The 26836-nt window shown below is 44.4% G+C and overlaps 1 protein-coding gene across 9 annotated transcripts in view; it reads left to right on the forward strand.

The window, feature by feature from the left end:
* The window catches only part of Adam9 (ADAM metallopeptidase domain 9), a 79953-nt gene that overhangs the window by 48353 nt on the left and 4764 nt on the right, over positions 1-26836 (forward strand). Inside the window, exons 15-21 of one of the 9 annotated variants that reach the window (XM_076553799.1) lie at positions 4227-4332; positions 8432-8615; positions 16210-16290; positions 16654-16759; positions 23338-23479; positions 25059-25129; positions 25184-25305. In XM_076553799.1, coding sequence (XP_076409914.1) covers positions 4227-4332; positions 8432-8615; positions 16210-16290; positions 16654-16759; positions 23338-23479; positions 25059-25129; positions 25184-25305 — 812 coding nt within the window. Of the gene's footprint in view, positions 1-4226; positions 4333-8431; positions 8616-16209; positions 16291-16653; positions 16760-23337; positions 23480-25058; positions 25306-26836 lie in introns of all 9 variants that reach the window. The other 8 variants (XM_076553802.1, XM_076553800.1, XM_076553803.1 and 5 more) reach the window with 8 other exon arrangements.

Here is a 26836-nt window from a genome sequence, read left to right on the forward strand (position 1 = left end):
TGAAACGTATTCTGTAGATTAAAAAGTGAGATTATTATATAATTTTACTATGAAAATTAAAGTCAGTTTCTGCCCAATACTCCCATCCTTTGAGATAATAACTATTACTTTTATGTAGCTGATTTTTTTGTTACTCATTCTAAGTATTTATATGCATATTTATTCATTTATATTTGAGGCAGGGTCTTGCTGTGTAGGTCAGGCTGGCCTTGGACCCACAGTCCTTTAGCTGTCTCAGCTTTCCAAGTGCTCTGTGTGTGTCATGCCCAGCACCTCCAGGTCCTTAGAGAACCTCTCTGTAATGCTGCTCTTTCTATTCTTTAGAATGACTTTATTTTTATGAGTTTTGCCTGCAAGTATGTATGTGTGCCAGGTACATGCCTGGTGCCTGTAGAAGTCAGAAGAAGGCATTAGATCTCTTGGAAATGGAGATATGGATGGTCGTGAACTACCATGTGGGTACTGGGAACCAAACCCAGGTCCTCTGCAAGAATAATAAGTGTACCTAACCACTGAGCCATCTCTCCAGCCCCTGCTTCTTTGTTTTTATGGAAGATGAGAATTTTCATTCTTTGTCTTCTTTCAGCCCTTGACAATTCATATCCATACGCATGATCGTTTTCTATTCTTTCTTCTTCATTGTAGAAAAATGTAGTTTTCAGATGAGTATTGATGTATTGTGTAGCAGCCTTATTAATGCTGTTCTTATCTGAACTGTAAAGTACAATTGGTTTTCTGCTCTTCTCTTTCTCTAGAACTAATCATTCTCATTCTCTCTCCCTCTCTTCCTCTGTGCCTCCTTGTCTGCCTCCCTGCCTCTGGATCTCTCTCTCCTTTGAGTGAGTTTGCCAAATACTCTCCGTCAGTTGAATAGTTAACCACTATTCTGATATTGTCTTGAAGTGGTCACAGGCATCAACTGTTTACTGATTTCAATCTGTTTAAAGAAATCTAAAACAGGATGTTGTTGTTTGTCTTCAGTTTTGGCTTTTTTTTTTTTTGTGTTGTTCAGGCTCTCTAGAGAAACAGAGCTAATGGGATTCACACACACACACACACACACACACACACACACACACAGAGGATGAACTGACTCATGTAGTTCTGCTATCAGTAGAGCTGATGGAGTTACTCCGCTCAGGACCCAGAAGGAGCTGGTGTTCCAGCTCAGTTCCAATGGTAGGAACATCGCTGGTGTCTCAGCCTGGTGTCTATTGGGAAAAATTCCCCTCTTCCTGGTCAGTAGTTTGTTCTTTTCAAATGTGGAATGGATTGTTGGAAACCTGTCCACGAGTACGGCCTGCTGTGTTCTACTCGGTGACGTGTTAGCCTCATCCAGAATTGCTCTTCCAAGTCCACTGTCAAGTGTATATTACAGCGCATGACGAGAGGATGAGAGAGGGAAGGAAATGAGAGCATTTCATCACAGCTCTCCTCATGATGAAACAAGAGATTGATGACAGTGGCAGTTCTCAGGGTTGTAGTGCTCTGTGGTCACATCTCGCACGTCCGGCTCTCCAGTCTACATTACGCGGTTACACTGCCCATTCTGTATTCCCTTTGCCGCCAGTAAGTGCCTTCGTGGGTTATAGCTCCCACTGGTGGAGTGACCCAAACATTCATTCCCGAAGGGCCTGGGCCCTGTAGCTTTGCTGGATTTGGCTGTGACAGGCTGCAGTAAACACTAAGAAGTGTTCCAGACCTGCTCTTCTTGCTCCCATGTAGGGATATGGATCTGCCATCTAGCCACTTGCAAAGCCTTTCTCTCTTAGTTCAGACGTAGGAAGAGCCCAGCATAACTGAGTTGTGTGGTGTAAGTTCCACTCCAGTGGAATCACTGTGGTGGCATCTAGTGGAAGAATTTCTTCTTTGGACACTCAGACCTCTAAGCTATCAGAGCATGAAGTCATGGGAACAGGAAGCATATTTTTGCTAGTGAGTCACCAGGGGCATAATAAGTGTGGGCCACTCCCCATTTCCACCCCTTAATACCTGTATGCTGAGTTGTGGTCATTGGTATCATTTATTAGACCTGATTCAGGGCATATATAGCCCTTTGAAGAAGTGTTGTTCCAGTCCCTCTCACTTGCACTGTAACTGAGTCTCTAAGATGAATTTCCACTGCTCTAATATAAGCTGCTCTAGTGCAAAGAAAATATTACACTTACTGATATGGACAGGCCTGTGATCCCAGCCACTGAGAAGGCGGAGGTAGGAAGATTGTGAGTTTAAGACCTGCCTGGGCTACAGAGCAAGTTCAAGGCCAGCCTGTGCAACTTAGTGAGCCCCGTCTCGAACGGGAAAGGAGTTCTGGGGTATAGCCCAGTGGTGGGAGCATTTGGCTAATGTGCTCCCGGCCCTACGCCCAGCCACCATTAACCGGGGAAAGTAAGTGATGTGTATGTGCGGGGAGCACAGAGTGCAGTCCCTTTGGTAACAGAGACGGAATAGTGTGACTACCTGGTACCCAGGTGCCGGCTCATCCTCCCGGAAATAGCGCCCTATCAGAGACTCGGTGTGTCTGGGCGATGGCTGGAGGGGCTGGGGAAAGAGGCTGCCTCCAGGTCACAGAGCGAGGCTGCCTTGCGATTGCTTGTTTTGGCCCGAGCACCTCAGCTGGTCACAGTCATGCATTCCTCCATTTCTCCTTCCAAGCAAGGGGAACAGCAGCGTGTACCTTAGGGACGTCCCAGGAGGCGTCTCCAGGGTCGCAGCTGTTCACTTGGGTGAAGCTTCCCTTGGGCCGTCTGTGAAATGTTTTGTTTTTTTCTCTTCCTGTGCCAGCCCTTGGTAGAATTACCCATGTGGTCACAGGGGCTGGGACAGGGTTGTGGTGCCTTCAGTCGGCTTCATTTTGATGATCCGTGGTGCTACTGAGGTGAGGTCCCATCCCTGGGCTGCACTGTGCTGCACCCTTGTATTTTTTCATCAGCTGAGCGTGACTGAGTCCCCTGGGGAGGAATGTTGCTTTTCCACGTAGATTCCCCAGATCGCAGGGGCTGATTCTTGACACCGACGGTTTGTACAGGGAGCCTTCCTTCCCAGAATTCTGTCTCCCATCACTCTCCCCTCCAGTCACCAGGAGCAGCAGGTTTGACTCAGTCCCTCCTTGTATCTCACCCGGAAAAGCTGTAACTTTCCCTGTCCTCTGAGGACTTGGATGGAGACACTGTGGGACTTTTCTCCTGGGCAGCCTTCTGGCTGTTTCTTCTCTTCCTTGCCCCCTTCCTCTGGGGCTCTACCTCCTTTCACCCACTCTGTCTTCTTTAAACTGACTTAGCCTTGCACCAGGCATGTGCGAGATGAAAGGGGAGCTTATTTAGGAAGGAGAAGGACATAAGAAAATGAGAGTGAGTCAAACCTTTGTCATATGGTGTAGATCTCTCTCTATCTAATGTAAGCATCCATGTACAGTTAAAAAATAAACATCTGGCAGTACCTGATGTAGCTGGAGCAGTGGTGGGTATGTGAGAACAGAGAGTGGGTTCGCTTCAAACTGTGTCTTACTGCGTGAACTGGTTCCTGTTGCATAGCTATGACCAGTTACCCACAAGAAGAATTTAAGGAAGATACATTTTGGCTCCTGATTTCTGAGAGGGTCATTCTGTGTTTGTTTGGCCCCATGGACATCTGAAGATCATCATGGTGATGGAACTGTGTGGCAGAGAAGTTTCTCTACCTCGTGGTGGATAGAGATAGGAAGAGAGGAATTCAGGAGAGGGGCCATGGCAAGATATAGCTTCAAGGGCACGTACTCCCTCCCCCCCCACCAGTGACCTGCCCTCCAACTAGATCCTGCCCCTTACTTTTCCCTATTTCCCAATAATCTTATCGTATTATGACCCTATCAATGTATTGATGAGTCCAGAAGATCAGAGCTCTGGACACAGCTCAGATACAGTCAGGCAGGCTTTATAATCTATGTCTTTCTCAGTCCAATCAGGTCGACAATACTACCTTTCACACCGTGCATGGGTCTTAATTGTAATAATAATTTAATGGTATTTGTTTTAGAATTTGAGTACTTGAGTCCAGACTTTTATGTACAAGCTAAGCCTTGATTTTACCTGTTTTTGTTATGTATGAAGTGTAGAACAAAAGGCTGAAACTTTTAAAAGTGTGCATGCAAGTAGTCCCTACATATGTGTGAAGAGTCATAGGGACTACTTGTGTTTCTAAGTGAAGTTACCGTAACTCTTTTCCTTTTTAAATGTTGAATATTGCAGAAGCCAAGGCTGCCCCCAAAGATTGCTTCATTGAAGTGAATTCTAAAGGTGACAGATTTGGCAACTGTGGTTTCTCCGGCAGTGAGTACAAGAAGTGTGCCACTGGGTAAGTGGAGGCAAGGGTGTAGAGGACTGTGAAGAAGGGACCAGCCATCTCTGGAGTCCTTTGTACCCGCTCCTGTGACCGCTGCCTTTCTCCCGCTTCAAATGCTTAACTTCTCACATGTAACATGTCCAGCAGGGCGTCAGAGAGACATGTGGGGAGTAAACCCGGTGAAGTCATCCATCCCTCTGCGTGCCCAGTGTCAATCCAGTGGCTTTAGAACCGTCTTTTGTTTATCCATAATCTACAGTGAGATTCCTGACTGAAACCACCCCCTCCTTCCTGCAGGAAAATACTTCCTTACTCAATCCTGCATACAAGACACGTGCAGTATCCACCGGGTCTTTCATTAGCTCCTTTTCAGCCTTACGTGCATTTAAAGTGATGCAATCGAACTTTCTTGTTATTTTTGTAGGCTGGAGAGACAGCTTAGCAGGTTAAAGTGCTTATCACCAAGCCTGATAATCTGAGTTCCGTCTCCTGAACCTGTACCGTAGGTGGAGAGAACTGATTCTAACAAGTTGTCCTCTGGCCTACACACAGGCACTGTAACAGACCTGTGAAGGGGCCGGGACGGGCAAGGGAATACATGCACAGAATACATGTAAAGCGCTTTATTTTTATAACTAATGTTTGCTTATAAAATTAGCATCATAAACGGGAACACGTCATTCCAATGCGTTTCCTCCTGCTTTGTGTTTGCACCCTGGGCATGCCCCCACTGGCATTTCACTCGGTGAGGATGACTGCAGTACTGTGTGCTGCCACTGGTTGAGCCCAGCAGCTTGTGGAAAGCGGCGTTGGCTCAGTAGCGGCAGCAGCAGCATGACTACTGCGGCCCGTGTGCTCTTCTTGCTCCTTAACTCTGCAGGAGTGTGCGGTCACCCCGACTGGCTTAGTAACTGGTCCGCTGGTGTGCAGAACCAAGGCGGCTTATAAAAGAAAGAGTTAACGGGGTTTACAGTTTCAGAGGGTGAGTCCGTGACCATCACAGTGGGAACATGGCAGCAGGCAGGCAGGCAGGCAGGCAGGCAGGCATGGTGCTGGAGCAATGGCTTAGAGCCACAGCCTGATCTGCAGGACAAGAGAGAGACCCTGGGCCTGGCTTGAGCACTGGAACCTGAAAGCCCACCCCCCGATGACATACTTCCTCTAACAAGGCCACACCTCCTAATCCTTTCAAATAGTACCATTCCCTGGTGCGTAAGCATTCAAGTATATGAGCCTATGGAGGCCATCCTTATTCAGACCACCACAATAACAATTTCTAGTCTATACCATGATTTTTTTCATCGACTCATGAGTTATTGTTTAACTTCCAAATTCACTTTTTAGTTAAATCTCATTGAGGAGACCCTGGGGGCTGGGGAGATGGCTCTGTCTATAAAGTGCTTGTGTGTGAGCATGAAGACCTGAGTTCAGATCCCCAGCGCTTACATAGAAACCAGGCTCAGCAGTGCCTACAAATAATCCCAGAGCTGGGGGCACAGATGGGAGGGTCCCTAGGGCTCACTGACCAGCTCGAGTGGCCAACCAGTGGGCTCCAGATTTAGTGAGAGACCTTCTCTCAAAAAAAAAAGGGGGGGGGCGGAGCAGTTCAAGACATCCATTGTAGATCTCTGGCCTCCACATGTCCACACACAGTGTCCACACCACATGTGCATGCTCATACCCCATACATGCACACATAACAAATAGGTGAATTCTACGATAATTTTAAAAAGAGCATGTTCTGCACACCCAGCTCCTGCTGTGTGGTGCGCCATGACCTCGCATGTGGTTTGTTGGGGGGACTGTTTTGTTTCATCGGGTGTCTCCCGCAGTTGTTGTATGTGTTGGTGGTGTTTGTTGCTGGTTAATTGTCTTAATCAAATGTTTCCATGACCCTGGCTGGGGCTGTGGAATGTACTTGCTTCTTCACTGAGAGAGTGCAGGGACATCTGCTTCCTTTTCAGTTCTGTTAACTTCTGGGTTACATGTTTTCCTTTGTTAGTGGGCACAGACACATCTCAGGATGAAGTCTCAATGAATCACTCTTTTTATCATCTTCACATTTCACCACTACTTCTGGAACATTCTTCTATAGCCTTTGCCATAATGTTACTTTTTTTTTTTTTATCTCTGCTGTCACCTCTCCTTACTAGACTAGGCTTGGTGACACATTTCCCCTCCGTGGTTAGCACGATACCTGGAATGTGGTGGCCATTGAGTGCTTGTTGAGTGAATGAGTGAAAGCATGGTGGTATGAGAGACAGACTAATGGGCTGAGAATTAGTACGAAGGATGGAATGAGCTGACATGAAACCTAGGGTGAGGGGATTAGTACAGACTGGAAGGAAGTTTGGTAGACTGAGCATACATACTCCTTTTTCGTTTGTATTTTTGTAAAGGGCCGTGCTTTACAGCCTAGGCTGGCCTCAGACTTACGACGTTGTAGGCATATACCATCGTCGCCGACACACGCCCTTGTTTTTAGCCTTCCTTGGTTCACAGCCTCGTGAGTATCTTGTTGAAGATGTTGAGACCACGTTTATCTAACTTAACATCCTGAGAAGCTTATTGGAGAGCTTTGACAGTACTGCAAGGCTAGTGCAAGGGTTAAGAGTGTGCGTTAGAGCCCGGCAGTGGTGGCGCACGCCTTTAATCCCAGAATCTCTGTGAGTTCGAGGCCAGCCTAGTCTACAAAGCGAGCTCCAGGACAGTTGGGGCTGTCCAGAAACGCTCCCCCACCAAAAAAAAAAAAAAAAATGTGCCTTTGGAGTTCGAGTCTGTAAATTTGAATTCTGGTGGGACCACTTCAAGGCTCTCACTTTGGGCAGAATCCTTCACCTTCGCCCCTCTTCTCTCTCCGGTGAGACGCGGATAGCGGAGGCACCTCTTCCCGAGCGTTGCTGTGAGATCACGTGCACTGGGGGTGTGGTGCTAGCCGATCTATCGGTCATAACGTTTGTCCTGCGCATCATCTCTCCTGCCATCCTCTCATCCAGAGATGTCCCTGAGTTTTCCTTCCTGTGTGTGCCTGCACACGTGTGTATGTGCACATGTGTACATTCTCAACCATAAGTCACATGCTTTCTCTTTGAATACGTAGACTGTATTCCCTTAAGGCTTTTGTTTATTTGGTATTTGTTTACTTATTTGGCATTTATGTCTTATTTCCTATACAGTCCTATTTATAAAACACCATATTTGTCCACAACTTGATAAGTTAGACTCTGCTGAGCCATAGGCCGGCAGTGAAGAGGGGCAGGAGTGGGCAGAGGACACACCTGGACACGGTTGGCTGCTCTACCCGGTGGCGGCATTTTAGCCGCGGTTAGCTCACCTCTTCCCTGCTGCCTCAGGAGACCCGGGTCGACTTTCTGTAGAGATCTCCTTCAGCCAAGAAACAGCAAACAGGACTACATATAAATATAAAAACTTCTCTTGGGTGTCCACTGGATTATTGGAGAAATTATTTTGGCCACTCCATGTAGTTAAAAGGATATTTATTTAATGGCGTAACTCACAAATTAAGTAATGGGTAGGTCGCAGGGTCTGGGGAAGGTGTAATGCAGTCCAGCGGTGTTCTCCGGAGCTCTGCACAGTCAGTCTCCACTGGTCAGCGTTCCGGCACCGAGAGATCGCCCAGAGAGAGCTCTGGCCCATCCAGCTCTCGGGTCCCCAGGCGCCTCCCCTCGCCCCGCCTCGTAGGCGTGACAGTTGCCAGAGTCTCAATGGGGGTTGGAACTTCCAGAACCAAGCTGGAATGGCTACCCACTACATCTCCCCCTTTTTGTCTAAATAAGAAGGTTCTAAACTAATACAAGACTATATACAAAGGAATGGTTATCAAATATTGTCCAGAAATAATGAGAGATAATGACCTAGATAAGATGTAACTACAACCAATGCAAACAATATCAAGCAAGAAACACATACTAAAATCCAGAGAAGTATAGAGCATAGGTAAACAGCATGTTATAAAGATCATTCAAAGGTGTCCTATCCTAAAGAACCTGAATCTAATACTTAATATGTTCTATCTAAGATATTATATATACTAAGTTGTAACTATAACTGCTAGTCATTTCATGTTTCCATTATTTCTCTTGCTCGACAGGAACGCTCTGTGTGGGAAGCTTCAGTGTGAGAACGTGCAGGAGATGCCAGTGTTCGGGATCGTGCCGGCGATCATTCAGACACCGAGTCGAGGCACCAAATGCTGGGGCGTGGACTTCCAACTTGGTTCGGATGTCCCTGATCCAGGGATGGTGAATGAAGGCACAAAATGTGATGTTGGAAAGGTAACCTACATTTTCTATGTACAAACAAAAACCACTTTAGAAATCGTTATGCAAAGTTGGTGGCTGGCTTCTTCCCTCTGGGGGGGAAAGAGTTTGTATCGGAGCATTTTTAGAAAATCCAAAGCCACCGGATGAAGCTTGGGGACAGTTCTAATTGTGCCACCTCTGTTTCTTCCCAGGAGTCCTCTGATGTCTTCCATGTTGGAATACTCTGTACATGTTTCTTTGCCCTGTGAATGTGCTATCATTTGTTAGCCAGGTTGCTCTTACTGGGGAACTTAGGTGATTTCCCCAGTTCTTGGGACGGAAGCTCGAGTTCCTGCATTTGTGTGTGTCTGTGCCTCTGGGTCAATAATGTCATGGTGCTTGCCCTGCCCGTGTTCCTTGAGTCCACCGTGAGCCCAGGATTTGCCAGCGTATGGCTCACAACCAGTGCTTCCGTGTGAGTGGGTGATCAGGGGCTTGTCCCCTCTGAAATGATTATCGCTGTGACAGAAAGAGGTGCTGGCTGTCCAGGTTCAAAACCATAATCAACAAACCATGCCCCTCTCTTTTCTCAAGACTTAGCAAAAGAGATGGCGATGTTTGTGTGTGTGTGTGTGTGTGTGTGTGTGTGTGTGTGTGTGTGTGTGAGAGAGAGAGTGTGTGATAAGTTCTGCTGGATTGGGATGTTGAGATACTTCTTTAAGTATTTCTTTGGAATGCAACAGCCGTGGTTAATGAGCTGAGTATGTATCACTTCTAGATGCATATTCAGAATGTATTTGCAAAGAATATAATCTTACAACGTGTAGTGTTTGAAACTGTGCGCTCAGGTCTTTCAAATTCTTAATGTGCTAAAGTTTTAGAGAAATAGTTAGGTCCTTAGTTTCATCCTGTTTTCATTTCTCATGTAAATTTCTTTTGTTCTAAGAATGCCACGTTAGTGTCAATTTCTTGGCAATTATATTTTAATGGTAGGTTATAGCTTTTATTAATGTAAGTGCCCCTTTGCTTAATGTTTTTATGCTAAATTTTCCTTTAATTGATATTATTACTGACGTTCCTGATTAAATTGTATAACAGGGTTAAAAATCTTAAAATGGAACTCTAAAATGACATGTTAAGTATGTGCCTTGAGTGATTAGATGTTATTTGCTCTCAAGTTTCTCTTTTAGGAGCTTTTTTGAGTTCTGAAATGTGGCTAGTCAGTGGCACAGCACAGAGATCCTCAGGTCTGTGTGAAGCTCTCCTGGTCTATAGTTCACTTATTTAACTACTACTAAAAGTATCTACATTTGATCATTTGATCTCTCTACTTCTTTGGTTCTTCTGTAGGGTAGTTTGCTATAAGAGTTTTTTTTTTTTTAATTAAGGGACATGTACATTTATTTCCTTAATTTTTTACTTTTGCACATGCATATTTAAATTTTGATAGGAACTGCCAGTTTACCTTTTCCGTAGTGTGGTAACATTTTACACATCACTAATAATAGTCTGTGAGATGTCTTTAGGACAACGTTTTTGCGAATGCCAGGCCTTTTTTTAAAGTTAGTTTCTAGAGCAGGCCTCCCTGTGGCTTCTTCAGAAACCTTTGGTTTTGGTCAGTTCTCCCTCCCGCCCTCCCACCCTCCTTCCTCCATTCCAGTTTAAACCTGGTCCGCTCTTTCACATCACGCATCTTCTCCCTCCCCACCTAAGGCACCTTCACTTCCTGCCATGGCCCCTTTCTCACTTTGGGTCTCTTTAGACATCTGGTTCACAAACAGATCTAAAAACTTGAAGCTGTGATGCACATATCAGAAGAGGAAACACTTGTCTTGGGGTCAGAGTCACCTCTCAGAATATTTCCAGTTCTATCCATTCATCTGCAAATTTCATTTCTCTTTACAGCTGCATAAAATCTCATTATTTTGTTAGTCTGTGTGGTATCTGTAAGGTCATTGTTGCCCTGTTACAGAGCTGGATCATGTGATATGTGTGATAGATCTATTTCTAGCCTTTTGAGGAACTTGCAAACTGTTTTTCATAGTGTCTGCATTAGTTTGCATTTCCACCAGCAGTAAATAGGGGTTCCCCTTTTTCCACATTCATGCCACTATTTGCTGTCATTTTTAAATCTTAGCCATTTTGACTGGGGTAAGGTGAAATCTTAACGTAGTTTTGCTGTACATTTCCCCGGTGCTAAGGATATTGAACATACAAATACATTTCTCAGCCGTTTGTATCATATCAGTTGTTTAGTTCTGTGCCCCATTTTGATCTGGTTATTTGTTCTTTTTAGTTTTTTGAGTACTTTATATATTCTCGATACCGACCCTCTGTCGGATGTAGAGCTGATAAGGGTTTTTTCCTGTTCTGCAGGCTGCCTTTTCTGTCCAATGATGGTGTCCGTTGCGATACAGAACCTTTGAAGTTTCTTGGGGTCTACTCTGCCACTTGCTGGTCTTAATGCCTGTACTTCCGGGGTCCTGTTCAGAAAGTCTTTTCCTTTGCCTATGAATTCAAGTGCGTTCAAGAAATTTCCATGTCCTGTCTGTCAGTTTCAGAGGACTGGTCTTACAATGATGTTGTTGATTCATTTGGAGTTGAGTGTTGTATGGGGTGCTTTCTTAACGTAAGCACTTAGAGCTGTGAACTTCTGTCTTAGGATTGCCTTCATTTATGTCCACAGGGCTGGCGTGCTGTGTTGCTGTTTGCATTTGATCCCATTTCTAGTTTCCTTCTTGATGTGTTCAAGGACCATTTATTGTCAGTAGTGTTTTCTTTAAACTCCCCTAGTCTGTGTGTGTTCTGGGGTTCCCTTGCTGTTGATAAATCACAATCCTACTCCTTTGTGATTAGATGGACGGTGAGGAATTATTTCCTTTTCAGGCTTTGTTTGTGTCCTAATGTATGATACAGTTGAGAAAAAGTTGCCTGGGCAGCTGAAAGCATGTGTGATCCGCAATGCTGGGATGGATGGACTGTCTCTCGATGTCTGTTACATTCATTTAATCCATTACGTCATTTAATTTGGGTACTTCTCTGTGTATTTTTGGTTGGGATGACCTGTCAGTTGGAGAGTGGAATATTGAAGTCGTCACTCCCATTGTTTCGGGGGTCCATCCAGACTTTACATACGTTGTTCTTGTTGTATGTAATGGGATGCACCTGTGTTTGGGACAGCGTTTAGAACCCCAGTGTCCTCTTGACGGAGTGTCCCTCTAGTCAGTACGCAGTGGGCTTCTTCATCTCTCTCACTAGTTGGCTGGAAGTCTGTTTTCTCAGGTACTAGAGCAGACAACTGCACATTGGTTATGTCCATCTCCTTGGAATTCTCTTTCCTTCCTTTCACCCTGCAGTGATGTCAGTCTGTCTGTTGTGGTGAGGTGCGTCTGGGAAGCAGGAAATAGATGGTTCCTGCTTTGTGCTCTATTCATGTGTGTCTTTTGGTTGGGGAAGTTGGGATCATTAACATTCAGAGTCATTATTGAAAGGTGTGTGTTGATTCCTGCCATTCGATTGGTTTTATAGTGTTTGGTTTTCCCCTTTTCCTCTCTTGCTTAGTTATTATTCTAGTGTGGTTTATTATTTTTTATGGTATGTGCATGCATGCATAGGTGCACATGTGTGTGTGTGTGTGTGTGTGTGTGTGTGTGAGAGAGAGAGAGAGAGAGAGAGAGAGAGAGAGAGAGAGAGAGAGAGAGAGAGAGAGCTTGCAGCTGGGCTGGACAGCTCAGCCTGCTGCCCATTTTCTTGTAGGGAACAGTTTACATACAGACCTTGTTTCTTGCAGAATAACAGTTTATTTTGTATTCTCGTCACTGGTATCTTTTACCGAGTTCCTGGTGAGGCTTCTAATCCACCATCTTTCCCAGAAGTCTCACATCAGTTGTTTAATTCTTTGCACTGTGAAGTGAGAAAAAAAACTTTATTTTGCTTATTGAACATCTTTCTGTCTTTTATTAGGTACATGAATCTTTTTTCACCCTTGAGAGTCTGTGTTCATAAAGTTGCCTATCTGGTCTAAAAATCTGCCAATTTTTAGGTCTTCTCCTATATAAAGGATATTAACGGTTACTCAGTATGGTGTTTGAATGGGAATGTCCCTCATAGGCTCATATATTTCAGTGTTTGGTCCCCAGTTGGTGGAACTGTTTGGGAAGATTAGGAGGTGTGTCTTGTTGAAGGAGGTGTGTCTCTGGGGGTGGGGCTTTGAGGTTTCCAAAAGCCCTGCCATTGTTGAGAGCCAAGTGGACCCGGGGCTTTCTCAGAGGCCCCATGAAAGGACAGAAGGCACTTAGTTCTGTGTCCTTGCCCTGGGGTGGGGGTTGGGGGAGGTAGGATAGACTTGGAAGGGTGGGGCCCCGGGCTTTGAAGTAGTTAATGTTTCAGTTCCTGGGAACTTGCCTTTTCCCCTGAGAGAGACAGGAGTTATCAGTGCAGTGGCTGATGTGTGCTCGTGATGCACTTGAGATATCTTGTGTTCCTTTAATGCAACATTGTTTGACGAGCTTCCTGCTGCTGACTGTGTCCCATTATATGACAGTTTTCTGCTGACTGTGTCCCCTCTCCCCCCTAAAAGCAGTATATAAGGTGCTGTATTTCTTAATAAGCTTGTCGTAAGCCATCAGCTTATGCGAGGCTTCCTGGTCCCAGCTTTCCGTCCTCTTTCTCTTCTTATCCCTGGCTCTCCCCATTAGGGAGCCACCTGGTTCAGGTCACACCATTCCCAGCTTGCTCTGTCTGTCAGTCTGTCTCTCTCTGTCTGTCTCTCTCTCTGCCCTGTACTTATGCATTGAGGTGTTGACTATCAGCTACTGCCCCAGAGCCCTGGTTGCCTGCATGCTGCCAGGCTCCCTGTCATGATGCTCATGGACCCCCTCTGAAACCGGAAACCCCAATGAATTCTTTCTTTCATAAGTTGCCTTGGCCATGGTGTCTTTACAGCCACAGATCAGTAATGAGGACGCCTGATTTGTCTGCTAATGAAATGATCTGTCATTGGTGTTTTACTATAAACATTCGAATTTAAGGTCTGGTCACAGCGGCAACCTGTTTGCTAGGGTATTCATTCCAGATTGGTTCCATGCATTCCACAAGATAAACCTCCTGTAAGAATATAGTTCGTGCAAGATTTGGGACTTTCCTGTGCCTTAAAGTCAATCTGTGGCCGTGGCGTCTACCTCTGTGATCGCCTCTGAAGCGGCCAATAGAAATCTCTATCTGAGAGTCTGGGAGATGAGAGACTTTCCTCTAGAATTTTCTGTACTTCTTGGAGTTTTAATCGTATGACTGTATTTCCCATTTTAAAATGAACTGACCATTGTTGGAGGGAACAGTATGCAGAGATCCCGTGACTCTCAGGTGAAACTCTGTCGAGCCTGCACACCATTCCCGAGCTCCGCGAGGTTTAGCATTGTAAACAGATCATAAGAAAGTTCAGCAGATGGAATGGATTGGAATGCAAAGCAAGAGCATGGCTGACCAGCCTTAGGACCCCCTTGTCCCTCGGATAGCCTGACCAGCCTCAGGACCACCCTGTCCCTTGGATAGGCTGACCAGCCTCAGGACCACCCTGTCCCTCGGATAGGCTGACCAGCCTCAGGACCCCCTTGTCCCTTGGATAGGTTGACCAGCCTTAGGACCCCCTTGTCCCTTGGGTAGGCTGACCAGCCTCAGGACCCCCTTGTTACTTGCATTTTATCCTTTTCAAACACATCTTCTCCAATGTGGAAAGCTGTATTTTTAAGGGCAACTTTTGTTTTTATTTTGTGTGTATGGATGTTTTGTGTTCAGGTATACCCGGGCACCGTGTGGATGCCTGGTGGCTTCAGGGTTAGAAAGGATTGGAATTACCTACTGTTGTGAGCTCTCATGTAGGAGCTGGGAATTGAACCTGTATCCTCTGGAAGAGTGGCCAGGGCTCTTAACCATGGAGGCACCTCTCAAGCCCCTTGGGTATTTTTTTTTTTTAGAATAGTAAAAGTAGCTTGATATTTTACTATACTATGTAATACAATATTTTCAGAGATAATTCTTTTTGAAATCTATTTCAGTATTTTGGACTTTTTGTCTATTTTTATATTTGTTATGAGCTAGACATTCTAGACCTTATAAAATTATAATGATTTATTTCCCATTTGTCCTAGAAATTCCTCTATCACTTTATTATTAGTCATGATATTAAAAAAGATAGCTTTTATTATAAAATAAAGTATTCTTTTATTTATCTATTTATTTAATTTTTAAAAAAGATTTATTTATTTATTATGTATACAGCATGTACGACTGCAGACCAGAAGAGGGCACCAGATCTCATTACAGATGGTTGTGAGCCACCATGTGGTTGCTGGGAATTGAACTCAGGACTTCTGGAAGAACAGTCAGTGCTCTTAACCTCTGAGCCATCTCTCCAGCCCCTATTTATTTATTTTTTATTTTTTGTTTGTTTGTTTTTCAAGGCAGGGTTTCACCGTGTAGCTTTGGTGCCTTTCCTGGATCTCACTCAGTAGACCAGGCTGGCCTCGAACTCACAGAGATCCGCCTGCCTCTGCCTCCTGAGTGCTGGGATTAACGGTGTGCGCTACCGCCAGCTGGCCTATTTTTAAATTTTTTAAATAGAGCTATTTCTAGGTTTACCAGTAACCCTCCATGCCATTTTTTTTTTTTTTTTTTTTTGAGAAAGGGTTTCACAGTAGAGCCTGGTTTGACCTCATGGCCAAACTCATGGTCCTCCTGCCTCAGTCCTCCAAGCGTTGGGGTTATAGATGTGTACTATCATACTCAGCATGTGGTTTCCTTTGATTTGAAAAATATTCCTTTGTATTTTTCCTTTATTCCAAATATTCCTTTGAATATTTTCCTAAGGTCTTCATTTCTATACTCATATCAAAAGATAGACTAGAATTTAATCATTCTTTTTGGCCTTCGTATAATCTTTGTCTTTTTAATCATTAGTTCTATGTTACTTAGTTAATTTCACTCATTTTCTACATTAAAATGTATATAATATTGGAATTAACCATGCCTTGAAAGTTTGAAGAATTCCCCAAAGATGGGTCCAGCAAGCAAGATAACTCAGTGGGTAAAGACGCCTGCTGTCAGCCTGATGACCTGAACTCCATCCTCGGGACAGAACCAGCCAGTTGTCCCTTGACTTACACACACACACACACACACACACACACACACACACACACACATTGTTATGCATTTGTACAAATATTCACATGGGCTTTCCCATACCTGTATGCATGTTGGCATTCACATGCACGTGTGCATACACACACACACACACACACATACACACACACACACACACACACACCCCAAATCAAAATATAAGAAATTAAAAATAAGAATCCCTCAGTGAAATAATCATGATGCTGATCTTTCCCCCCTGATATTAGTTTGTTTTGTTTTTTGAGACAGGGTTTTTCTGTGTAGTTTTGGTACCTATCCTGGAACTCACTCTGTAAACCAGGCTGGCCTCGAACCCACAGAGATCCGCCTGCCTCTGCCTCCCAAGTGCTGGCATTAAAGGCATGTGCCACCATTGCCTGACCTTGGTATTCTTTTTAATGTGTCCAGTTTTTCTGTATATCACTTAATTCTTTGTTTATTTTTTCAGATTTGTAGGAATTTCCAGTGTGTAAATGCTTCTGTCCTGAATTATGACTGTGACATTCAGGAAAAATGTCACGGCCATGGGGTAAGCGTTGTTCCTTTTGGTTTGTTCCTAGTGGGAGTGCTGAGGTGACAGTCCCAATGAGGATTAGATGAGAATTCCCACAGTTTCTAGGTAGATCTTGGGAGAATTTGTTGGCAAATGTTTCATTGAACACACACACACACACACACACACACACACACACACACTCACTTGCTGGGTGTGGTGGTGCATGTCCACGGCGTGGGTTCCAATCTAGCCAGCGCTGCACAGTGAGAGCCTGTCTGGTGGTGGTGGGTGGGGGCGGGTAATGAGTTTGTATGAATTTATTCTTCTTAGTTGCCATTCCGTAGTTGATTCAGAGCACACTCACAATTAACCCGTGCTATTTTGCTTGTTTTAAAGGTGTGTAACAGCAATAAGAACTGTCACTGTGAAAATGGCTGGGCTCCCCCACACTGTGAAACTAAAGGCTATGGAGGAAGTGTGGACAGCGGGCCGACGTACAACGGCAAGTAACACTGAAGGGCGTTGGTGTGGCCTGCCGCTGCCCTGAGGAGGATGAGGACGAGCTGGCATCCTCGTCCCTTTCTTCACTCGCCTCATCCGCTGCTGCGCGTTGAAGTTGCGTTCATTCTGCTTCCTGCTTTGCTTGCAGACATTTCTGGGGTTTTAGTTTAGTAAACCCTTTCCTTTCAGGTTTTTGCCTGTCCTTAGAGACTAGCGCTTCTCTAGCTCTCCTGTCACCTTGCTTACTGCTGTGCATGCCCAGATCACACCAGAGGTCTCCAGTGCTCTCCTTGCAGCTCTTGTTATGTGTCCTGCTCTCAGCTCAGAGCCCCCCCATAGTGGTTAGGATGGGCCCAAGGTCTTTAGCATGACACAGATGTGCCCAGCATGGATCCCCTCAGCTTCCCTTCCAGCCACACATCACTGTGCTCCGGCAAGAAGTGATTCCTTCATTACCCCTGGGCCCATTGTTACTCACGCTGTAGTTTTTTATTTCTGGTAGGTGTGTTCCCTACCTGCCCCAATCTCAGCGAGTCTGCTCCTCCTCTGTTCTCCTGGTACCGCTACACAACCACATGCCACTGTGATTGCTTTTTAAGAACATCTCATTTTTATTTTCCTGGGGAGAAGATAAGCTTTCTTTTCTTCTTCTTTTTTTTTTTAGGTTTGAAAGGCTTCATTTTATTCTCTAGTAATATATAACTTATATTCACAGTAACTTAATATCACAAATGTTTAAAATCAAGATAAGTTTTTTTTTTTTTTTTTTTTTTTTTTTTTTTTTTTTTTTTTTTTTTTTTGCCAAATGCCGTTTATTGAAGGAGGGAGGAGGTCTTAAATACAGGCTTACAGCACAGTGGGAGAACCCCAGAGGGCAGAAGTTTGCTACTGATGTTTTACAATCTTGCATCTAAACTGTTAAGGCCCATTATGCGGGATACACAGACAAGGAACTTCCCTTAAGCATTCAGGAGGGTAGAACCCAGCAGGGAATTAGCATAGGGAGGACATCAAGGTCAAGGTCAGCAAGCAAGGCAACAGTTACCCAAAACGGGGGCCAGGGCCTTACAGGTCCCCTTTTTGCTAGAAAATGAGCTTCTCGCTTTCTTTTCTTGGGCAAACACTTAGTGGAGTAACTGGCTCATAGGTGCATGTTTAGTGTTGCCAGAAATTGCCAGATCTTCCCAAAGTGGCTGCAGGAGTCCAACACTGTCTGCAGCTGTGGCTCATGACCAAAGGCTGTTTGGAAAATCTCTGTGGTTCATTTATCCAGGGTCACTCAAAGTAGTTGGTCCTGCTCTGACTCACTGTCAGGTGCGTGTCGCTGTTAACCTCACATCCTCAACAAAAAGACATGACATCATCTCACACACCGTCACAAGAGGTAGAGTGAGCACAGACAGTGAGATGTTTTGGAAAGAAAAAACCACATTCATGTAATACTTATGGCAGTACATTATAACGGTTCTGCTTTGCTACTCATTACTGTTGGCCTCTCACTATGCCGTTGTGTAAGTAGACTTTGTCATAGGTGTGTGCGTGTGGTTGGTGCTGGGTACTGTCTGTGTCCCCTGAGGGGCTGTAGGCCTCTCTAACATTAGTTAGGGCCAGTGTTTGCCACCGAAGCCATTCTCGACACACATGGTGATGCTGTTATGCTTTGAGATTACTAAGGATGTGGAACATCTTTTCACATGCATGTTTTCAGTAACACATCTTATTCATTGATGTCTCTGTTCAATGTTTTTCCCAAACATTTTTCCTCTTTCAAATTTAACAGTTCCTTGTATATTATGAATACAAATCCTTCATCTAATATATGCTTTGTGTATGTATTTTATTTTTAACATTTATGTAGATTTTTTTTAATTAAAAGTTTTTATTTTTATTTAGCATGTATGCACCTGAGTGTGCATGCGTGCACACATGCGTGGCACATGTGTGGAAACTCTCTCCTTTCAGTATGTGCATCCTGGGGATTGAACTCGGTTGTCAGGCTTGATGTAAATTTCTCTCCCTGCTGACCCACCTCCCCGGCCCTTTTTGAAAATTAAAATCTATTTCATGTCATTTTGTCTGTGTGTCTGTGTGCTATGTGCCATACCATGTGAGGGTGAAGGTCAGAAAAAACGACATGTTTGAGTAGGTTTTCCCACTGTGTGGGTACCTGGAATCCAACTCGGGTCGTCAGGTGTGGCAGGAAGCATGCTTTTGCTCAGTGACTCATCTCTCTGACTCAAAGAAGGATGCTCCCCCTGTTGGGGACAGGCAGGGATGCTCACCACTACTGCTCACCACTACACTAACAAGGAAGTGACTGATTGATTTTTTTATTAGTAGTAGGTAGTGGTTACATATTAATGAGTGTCACCGTGACGTCTCCAACCGTGCGTATTGCAGGCTTTGCTTGCATTTAATATCTTGTCTCCTGACTGCCCTTTCTTACTCTGCCCTCTTCCTCGCCTCATTCCATTTTCTTTTCATTTATTTTTTCTCATCTGCTCTCAGAACATTAGCTTTTTAAAAAACATGGTCTATGTATGAGATAAAACATTTGAAGCTAGTTTTTCTGTTTGCCTTATTTTGATGAACACAAATGATTTCTAATTTTCTTTTCCTTTTTTAAAAAAATTATTTATTTTTATTTTATATGCATTGGTGTTTTTGTCTCCGTGTATGTCTGTGTGAACTGGAGCCACAGTTGTGAGCTGCTGTGTGGATGCAGGGAATTGAACCTAGGTCCTCCAGAAGAGCAGCCAGTGCTCTTAACCACTGAGCCATTTCTCTGGCCCCTAATTTTATTTTCTTACAAATGACAAAATTTCTTTTTTTTTTTTTTTTTTTTGGTTTTTCGAGACAGGGTTTCTCTGCGTAGCTTTGCGCCTTTCCTGGAGCTCACTTGGTAGCCCAGGCTGGCCTCGAACTCACAGAGATCCGCCTGGCTCTGCCTCCCGAGTGCTGGGATTAAAGGCGTGCGCCACCACCGCCCGGCTGACAAAATTTCTTTTTTTCTTTATGGCTGAATAATACTCCATTGTTTATATTTATATAATTATATTTATTTATTCACTGACAGGCACTTAAGTTGGTTCTATATCTTAACACAGTGAAACCACCGAACTAGACTACTCTGTGGGAAGAAAGAAAGGTCTGTTGGGGGATCACACTTCCAGGTTGTCTCTTGAGTGCAGAGGATAACAATGGGTGGGAAAAGCCTCACCAGTTTTAAGGGGACAGGTAGTATGTGTGTGTGTGGGGGGGGGGGCAGCGGTAAGCAGGTACGAACCAGAACAGCCTGGGAGTTAGACCAGCTAGAGGTGAGGTGTGTGGGCCAGAACAGCCTGGGAGTTAGTATGGGGACTTTGATCTGTTGCAGACTTGTCTGGGTTAATGGGGACATAGATGCTCTTTGCTGGAGGTCGTTGACTGTAGATGGCAGATAGGGGAAATAATGGCCTTTCCTGACAAACAGAAACTCACTTCGTGAGATTTCTGAGGAATGCTGACTTAAGATTTCTGTTTGCTCAGTAGCAATCCTTCTGTTTTTCCCTGGTCAGGGTTCTGCTGTCATTTAGGACACTATCAGTGGCACTGTCATTTAAGACAGGGCCTGCTCTGGACCTTGTGAATAATGCCACAGTAAACATGGATATACATGTATCTCTGCTATGACCTCGGTTCTTTTGGATATATCCTTAGGAGGAGTGCAGCTTGATTGCCTACTTACTCTGATTCGAGGCTTTTAAGAAGATTTCCACCCGCAGCTTACGGTGTCCTTTTCCTGTCCTTCATCCCCAGGAGCATTCCATGTCTCCTCTGAGTCATCGTTGTGACTGGGGTGAGGCGGAATCTTAGGGGAGTTTTGATTTGTACTTTCCCAGTGACTCTTGAAAAGGGTTTTAGTTCATCTGCCCATTCATGGATGGGATTGCTGTTTTCATGTTCAGTATTTGAGCCTGTCCGTCCTCGTCATGCGTTCTGCAGTCTGCCTACGTTCTGTGTTACGTAGAGGCTTTCTACTGACGCAATCCTACTGATTAGTTCGTACTTTTATTTCCCGAGTTACGGACTCCTGACTAATGAGGACATCTCCATGCTAGTATCTTGGAGTTCTCCCTTCCTGTGTTTCCCTCTAGTCACCTCACAGAGCCGGGTCTTACATGAAGCCCCTGATCCTTTGTGAGTTGTCTGGTAGAATCCAGGGACAGGGTGTGTGTGCAAACATCCACTTTCCCACCCTGTTTGCCGAAGTGGCTGTCTGTCTCCTCCATCCGGATTCAGTTCATTCTCTCTGTGTGGGTTTACTTTGTGACCCCCGGTTAGCTGATGTGCCCGTTGTCATGCCAACATTACAGAGTTTTTGTTACTATGGGTATTTTGAAATTGAGTACCTGTGACGCACTGCTCATTTTGCTTAGAATGGCTTTGCCTGTTTGAGGCCTGTTGTGTTGACAAATGAGTTTTCAGATGTTTTTCTGTTCCTGTGAAGGGTGGCGCTGCGATTGAGCCTCAGGTGGCTTTGGTAATAGGTTATTTTAACAGCCCGTGAGCACGTGGGGTGTCTGTTTTCACTTTCTTCGTTTCGTCATTTTCATTGCAGAGGTTTTTACCTTCTTGGTTAGTTCTATGCCTTGATTCTTGTTGTTTGTTTTGTGTTGGGGCTACTATGAATGGGATCATTTCCCTTACTCTGGTGTAGTTTTTTGTTGTTGTTGTTTATTTGTTTGTTTGTTTTCCATGTATTGGATTTTCACTTAAAAGTATATAATGGTCCAGCTAAATTAAAAAAAATCAGTTCTAAGAGTATATGGTGGCATCTTTGGGAGTTTGTGGTATAGATAATCACACCTGCACACAGGAGTAGTTGAACTTCTTCCGTTCCTCTTAGTGATTTTTATTTCTGTTTCTTGACTGGTTTCTCTTGCAAGTCTTCAGTACCACAATAAACAAGAAGGCCGGAGGTTGAGTGGGCACCTTTGTCACGGTGCTGATTCTAGAGGAGATGATTTCTGGTTTTCCTCTTTAATAATCCTGGCTGCGGTCAGTGTATCGTTTGTTATGTCCAGGGTCTTCCACACATAGTTTATGCAGTGTTTCTCATGAGGGGGTGTTGAATTTCATCTCAGGCTTTCTCTGTGTCTTGAGATGACCCTATGGTTTTCTGCTTGTGTGCTGACATTTTCTTCATATTTACACCGTACGTTGAGCCATCTTTGTAGCCCGGGATGAAACCATCTTACTGATAGTGTATAATTTTTTTAAGGTATGTTTTACAATTTGATTTTCAAGTATTTTATTGAGGATTTTGTATCTGTTTCTATGAAGAATGTTCATCTGTAGTTCCCCTCCCCCATCTCTCTCCTTTTCTTTGTTGATGCATCTTTATTATAGTCTGAACAAGAGTCACACTGGCTTTGAGGATTGCTGTTGGGAGATTCCCTCCCTTTCTAACGCATGGAACAGTTTGAGGGAACCAATGTCAGTTTGTCTTTAAATGTCTGGAGCACTGAGCCGTGAGTCTACCTGTGCCTAGTCATTTCATTCATTGTTGAAAGACTCTCTGTTACAGCAGCAGGGTCAGTGGTTGTTGACTTAGTAGATCTTAATATCCTCTTGGTTTAATTGGGAGAGGTGAGTGTGTCTAAATACTTAACAATATCTTGTAGATTTCCTCGTTTATTGGACTTGTAAAAACTTCTCTAGTAATTTTCTGGATTTCAGTGATATCTGTTGTAATATTTCCTTTCCAACTTGAATTTTATTGATTTCTCTCTCTCTTTTGATTTGTCTAAGGGTTTGTCAATTTTATCTTGTCATTTGCATCTGGAAAGATCTATAATACCACAGGCGAATTTCCATGTCATATTGTAGATAAAGCTAAATCTGTGATATATAAAGAGCTTGAAGACATGGAAAAGAAGAAGACCAAATATTCAGTATAAAACATGGAAAAATGTTCAACTCAGTATAAAAATGTAATTTTAAATCACATATGATATCACTATTTTTTTTTAAACCTACCATATTGGGAAAAAAGCCAGAATTTTGGCCTTGTACGGGCTATGGAAAATTTTTATATATCGCTTGGGAATGTACCAAATTTTAACCATTACTGTGGAGGACAGCTCTATAACACATCTAAGAAAGGATGAATGCATTTCCCTGACATAGAACAGATCTTCTCCGGGGAAAATTATTCTGTAGTCATGCCGGAGTACATAAGCCCTGGCTTAAGAGCCATGTTGTAACATTTCTTCAGTACTGCAGTGTTGACCAAATAGCAGCACATATCAGAACTCCCCCTCTGTTTATGTGGCTGGATTGAGAGCAGGGAAGGCTCTGTGTGTGGTGTAGACAGATGGGAGCAGGTGAAGAAGTGATGGCCAGTGGTGCCTGTGTGACAGAGGGATGCCGGGAGATGTGTTTTGTCCTTTCTTAGGTTTGTATGAGGAAACACTAGAAGATTAAATAAGAAAAACGCTGATGTGAAACATGTACAATTGCCCGGGCCATCCTGGGTGGAGAGCACTGACTGACGTCTAATGTAATTGCCCATTGGTATGCATGTTGTCTTTCCAGCAAAGAGCACGGCACTGAGGGATGGACTTCTGGTGTTCTTCTTCCTGGTCGTCCCCCTTGCTGGAGTCGCCATTTTCCTCTTTGTCAAGAGAAATGACCTTCGGAAAACCTTCTTCAGGAAGAAGAGGTCACAAGCGTACGAGTACTTAGCTTTTCCTCCTTAATGTGTACTAAGTGATTTAAAGTCATTGTTCATGATCTCTCGTAGAACTCAGTAATCTTTTAGAGGTGGGGTTCTGTGATATCGTGCTGTTCTTTTGATATCGTGATCAACATGGGTGAAGATGGTGGGGGACCCGCCCTGCTGGCGTGGGCTTGTGGTCTAAACACTTGGGAGGCTGAGGCAGGAGGGCCGTGAGTTCAAGGCTGGTCTGGACTATCTATGGAGACCTTATTACTCACACACACACAGTCTCTCTCTTACACACACAAGCATACACACGTACCCACACAAATTAAAGAAGAGAAAAGAAGAAAGACTGGTGTGTAAACCACCTCGTAGGCCAGGCAGGGGCAGGGCTGTACGAGCAATCTGGATGCTGTTAACAGTGGTCCTTAGGGCTCATTGCGCCTTACACTGGTTTCTGATAGTTGCAAGTAAAATTGAGGGCTTGACACTTGATTGAGGTTTTCTAACCAGAGATAAAACACAGGATAAAAATAAGACGTGTGGGAAACTTCCATGTCTTCTTCCTTTCATGTATCAGTTCTTAGGAAGGAACTTTCAACTCTCGGTTTTGAAAACAGAATTTAAGAAATAAGTTTTGGTGGGGAAAAGTTAAGGTTTTTATAATTCAGACAGCTGATGCTTTTCAGTCCGTATGTTGACCTTGCATAAACATTCCCATCCAAAGTCACTTCTAAAGCATTGAATCAGTATTTAGCATATGTTAGCAAGGGCATTATGACCAGATATGAGTTCAGATCTTCTGTCAGTAATTGACATAACTCTTTCAGTCTGGGCTTACTTCCTCATTATAAAATGAGGATAATACTATTGCTTATTTTGTAGGGGTTTTAAAGGTTAAATGAGGAAGTATCAGCCAAGCCCAGTATGGGCTTGCAGTTCTCATACAGCTCTGATAATGACTCCAGGTGTCCGTGTAGACTTTAGGGCCCTCTTTGCCGCATACTGTGTTACACTTTCCTGCAGTGTGCTGATAGGAGGAGCTTCGGAGTTGGAAGTGTTCTGTTCCCCAACCCCCACTGGCCATCACAGTTCCCTGCAGACTTCTGTGCCTCAGTCTGCAGTTTTAGTCACATAGCAGAGCAGTCTCCAAGCATCCCTGCCTGGCAGGCTCTCGGGCCCCTCAGAGGGGCGATCACTTAGCTGGTATGGTTCCAGCCACTGAACTTGCTGAGTTTTAGGGTGACGGCTTCACATGTGCATGCGACCTCAGAATTTGATTTTAATTTTCTCTGATTTTTAAGAAAAATTGAGGAGAAAAGCTAGAGAGCACTGACCCCGTTGATTGAATTTCATAGATTCTTAGAATTTCAGGTTCTTGAATTCTGAAATGGGCTTAGGAATCTCTTCTTGTCCCACAAGGACGTGATTTGTGTGAATGCCATTAAAAATACCGTGGAGGCCTCAGCATCCTCTCTGATCACGACCACCATCACCAACAGTGTTATTTTTGCATTGGGAAAATTGAAGCTATGTGTCGTGTGTCCTGTACAGATGTTCTCATGAATTAACTCCGAGTCATCATGTCTTTCAGATCAGATGGCAGAAGTCAGGCAAGCGTCTCTCGACAGTCTGGTGGTCCAAGTGTCTCTAGACAACCTGGAGGTCCAGGCGTCTCTCGGCAGCCTGGGGGCCCAGGCATCTCTAGACAGCCTGGAGGTCCAGGCGTCTCTAGACAGCCTGGAGGTCCAGGCGTCTCTAGACAGCCTGGGGGCCCAAGCGGCTCTCGACAGCTTGGGGGTCCTCAGCATGTTCCTCCAGTCGGCCCATCTAGAGAAGCTGTAAGTTTCACAAAACTGTTTCTGGCCCTTCCCCAAATAGTACTACCAGCTGGGACACGAGCATGTAGGTTTCATTAAATCAAGATACACTCTTCGTCCATTCATCGGTGGACACTTCAGTTGCCTCCAGCCCTGGCCAACCAAGTAAGCAAGAAAAAAAGAACCTCAAAAGGAAAGAGTTTTGAGTGTTTATACCACAAAGAAATGATTCTTGGAGCCGGAGAGATGACTTGTTGCTCTTCTGGAGGACCCAAGTTCGATTCCTAGCACTTACATGGTGGTTACAACTACCTATAACCCCAGTTCCAGGGGTCCACTAATGTGCAGGCAAAATAGTCATACACATAAGTGATTTTACATGAAGTAAAATAGTAAATACAAAGACCTTAAAGAGTTGCTAGCTGTTTGAGAAGGTAGTGTGGAGGCAGCAGAGGGCGCTGAGCCGTCTTACCTGCCCTTCCCCTTTGACACAGGGTTTTTCTCAAGTTTCCCAAGTTGACCTTGAACTTACAGTTCTCCTGTTCAGCTTCCTGGGTATCTGAGATTGCACACTTGTGCCACCAGGCCCTTTTTGTAGAGTTATTCAAAATGTACAATATGCCATCGTAATCTAGTCGCTCTGTTCGTTGGAAAACGTTTACTCCTCTGTAATCATAACTTGAGTGGGAAAAGACTGTGGTGTCTCCAGTGTGTTTTCTTAGCACTTCTGCCAAACATTAGTTGACCTGGGGGGCTGGAGAGACGGCTCAGAAGTTAAGAGCATTGGCTGCTCTTGCAGAGGACCTGGGTTCAGTTCCAACACCCTCATGGCAGCTCACAACCACCCAGAGTTCCAGTTCCAGGGGATCCTGCTTCTGGCCTCCTCAGGCACCAGGCATGCACAGGGTGCACTTACATTCACTCAGGCAAAACATACATATAAAATATCTTTTAAGAAAATACCATTGCCCTAGCCAGAGAAACGGTTCAGCGGGTAAAGGGCTTGCTTTCAAAGTTTTGGGGACCTGTGTTTGAATCCCTTGGACCCATGTAAAGCTGGGCATGACAGCACACCTCTGTAATCTCCATGTTCCCAAGTGAAACCGGAGGTGCAGACAGAAACCCCAGAAGCGCTTGGGCCAGCTAGTCTGGTGTACCCAGCATGAACAACAGAGACTGGGTCAAAAAGGGAGGTTGGTAAGGACTGGTACCCAAGGATGCCCTCTGACTTCCACATATATACTGTGGTGTGCACATCTGCACACATGTCACTCACACACTCCACGTCACTTCTCTGGAATTTTGACAGGGATTGCATTGACATTGTAGGTTGCCTTGGGTTGTATGAGCATTTAGCTGTGAGTTCTTGCTGATCCAAATCTTACTTGTGAATCATCTGTTTAGATTTTTTATTTATTCACCAGTCACTAGTGATAGGTTGTATGTTTCTAGACATGTATTTGTTTTCTAGTTTACTCAGTTTGTTGTTCACAGCAGCAGCTTAAAGCATCGTTTGTTTGGCTGCATTTTGGATTATAATGCCTCCTCTTCC

This window comes from Peromyscus maniculatus, chromosome 17, assembly GCF_049852395.1.
Source record: "Peromyscus maniculatus bairdii isolate BWxNUB_F1_BW_parent chromosome 17, HU_Pman_BW_mat_3.1, whole genome shotgun sequence".
Lineage (NCBI taxonomy): Eukaryota > Metazoa > Chordata > Mammalia > Rodentia > Cricetidae > Peromyscus > Peromyscus maniculatus.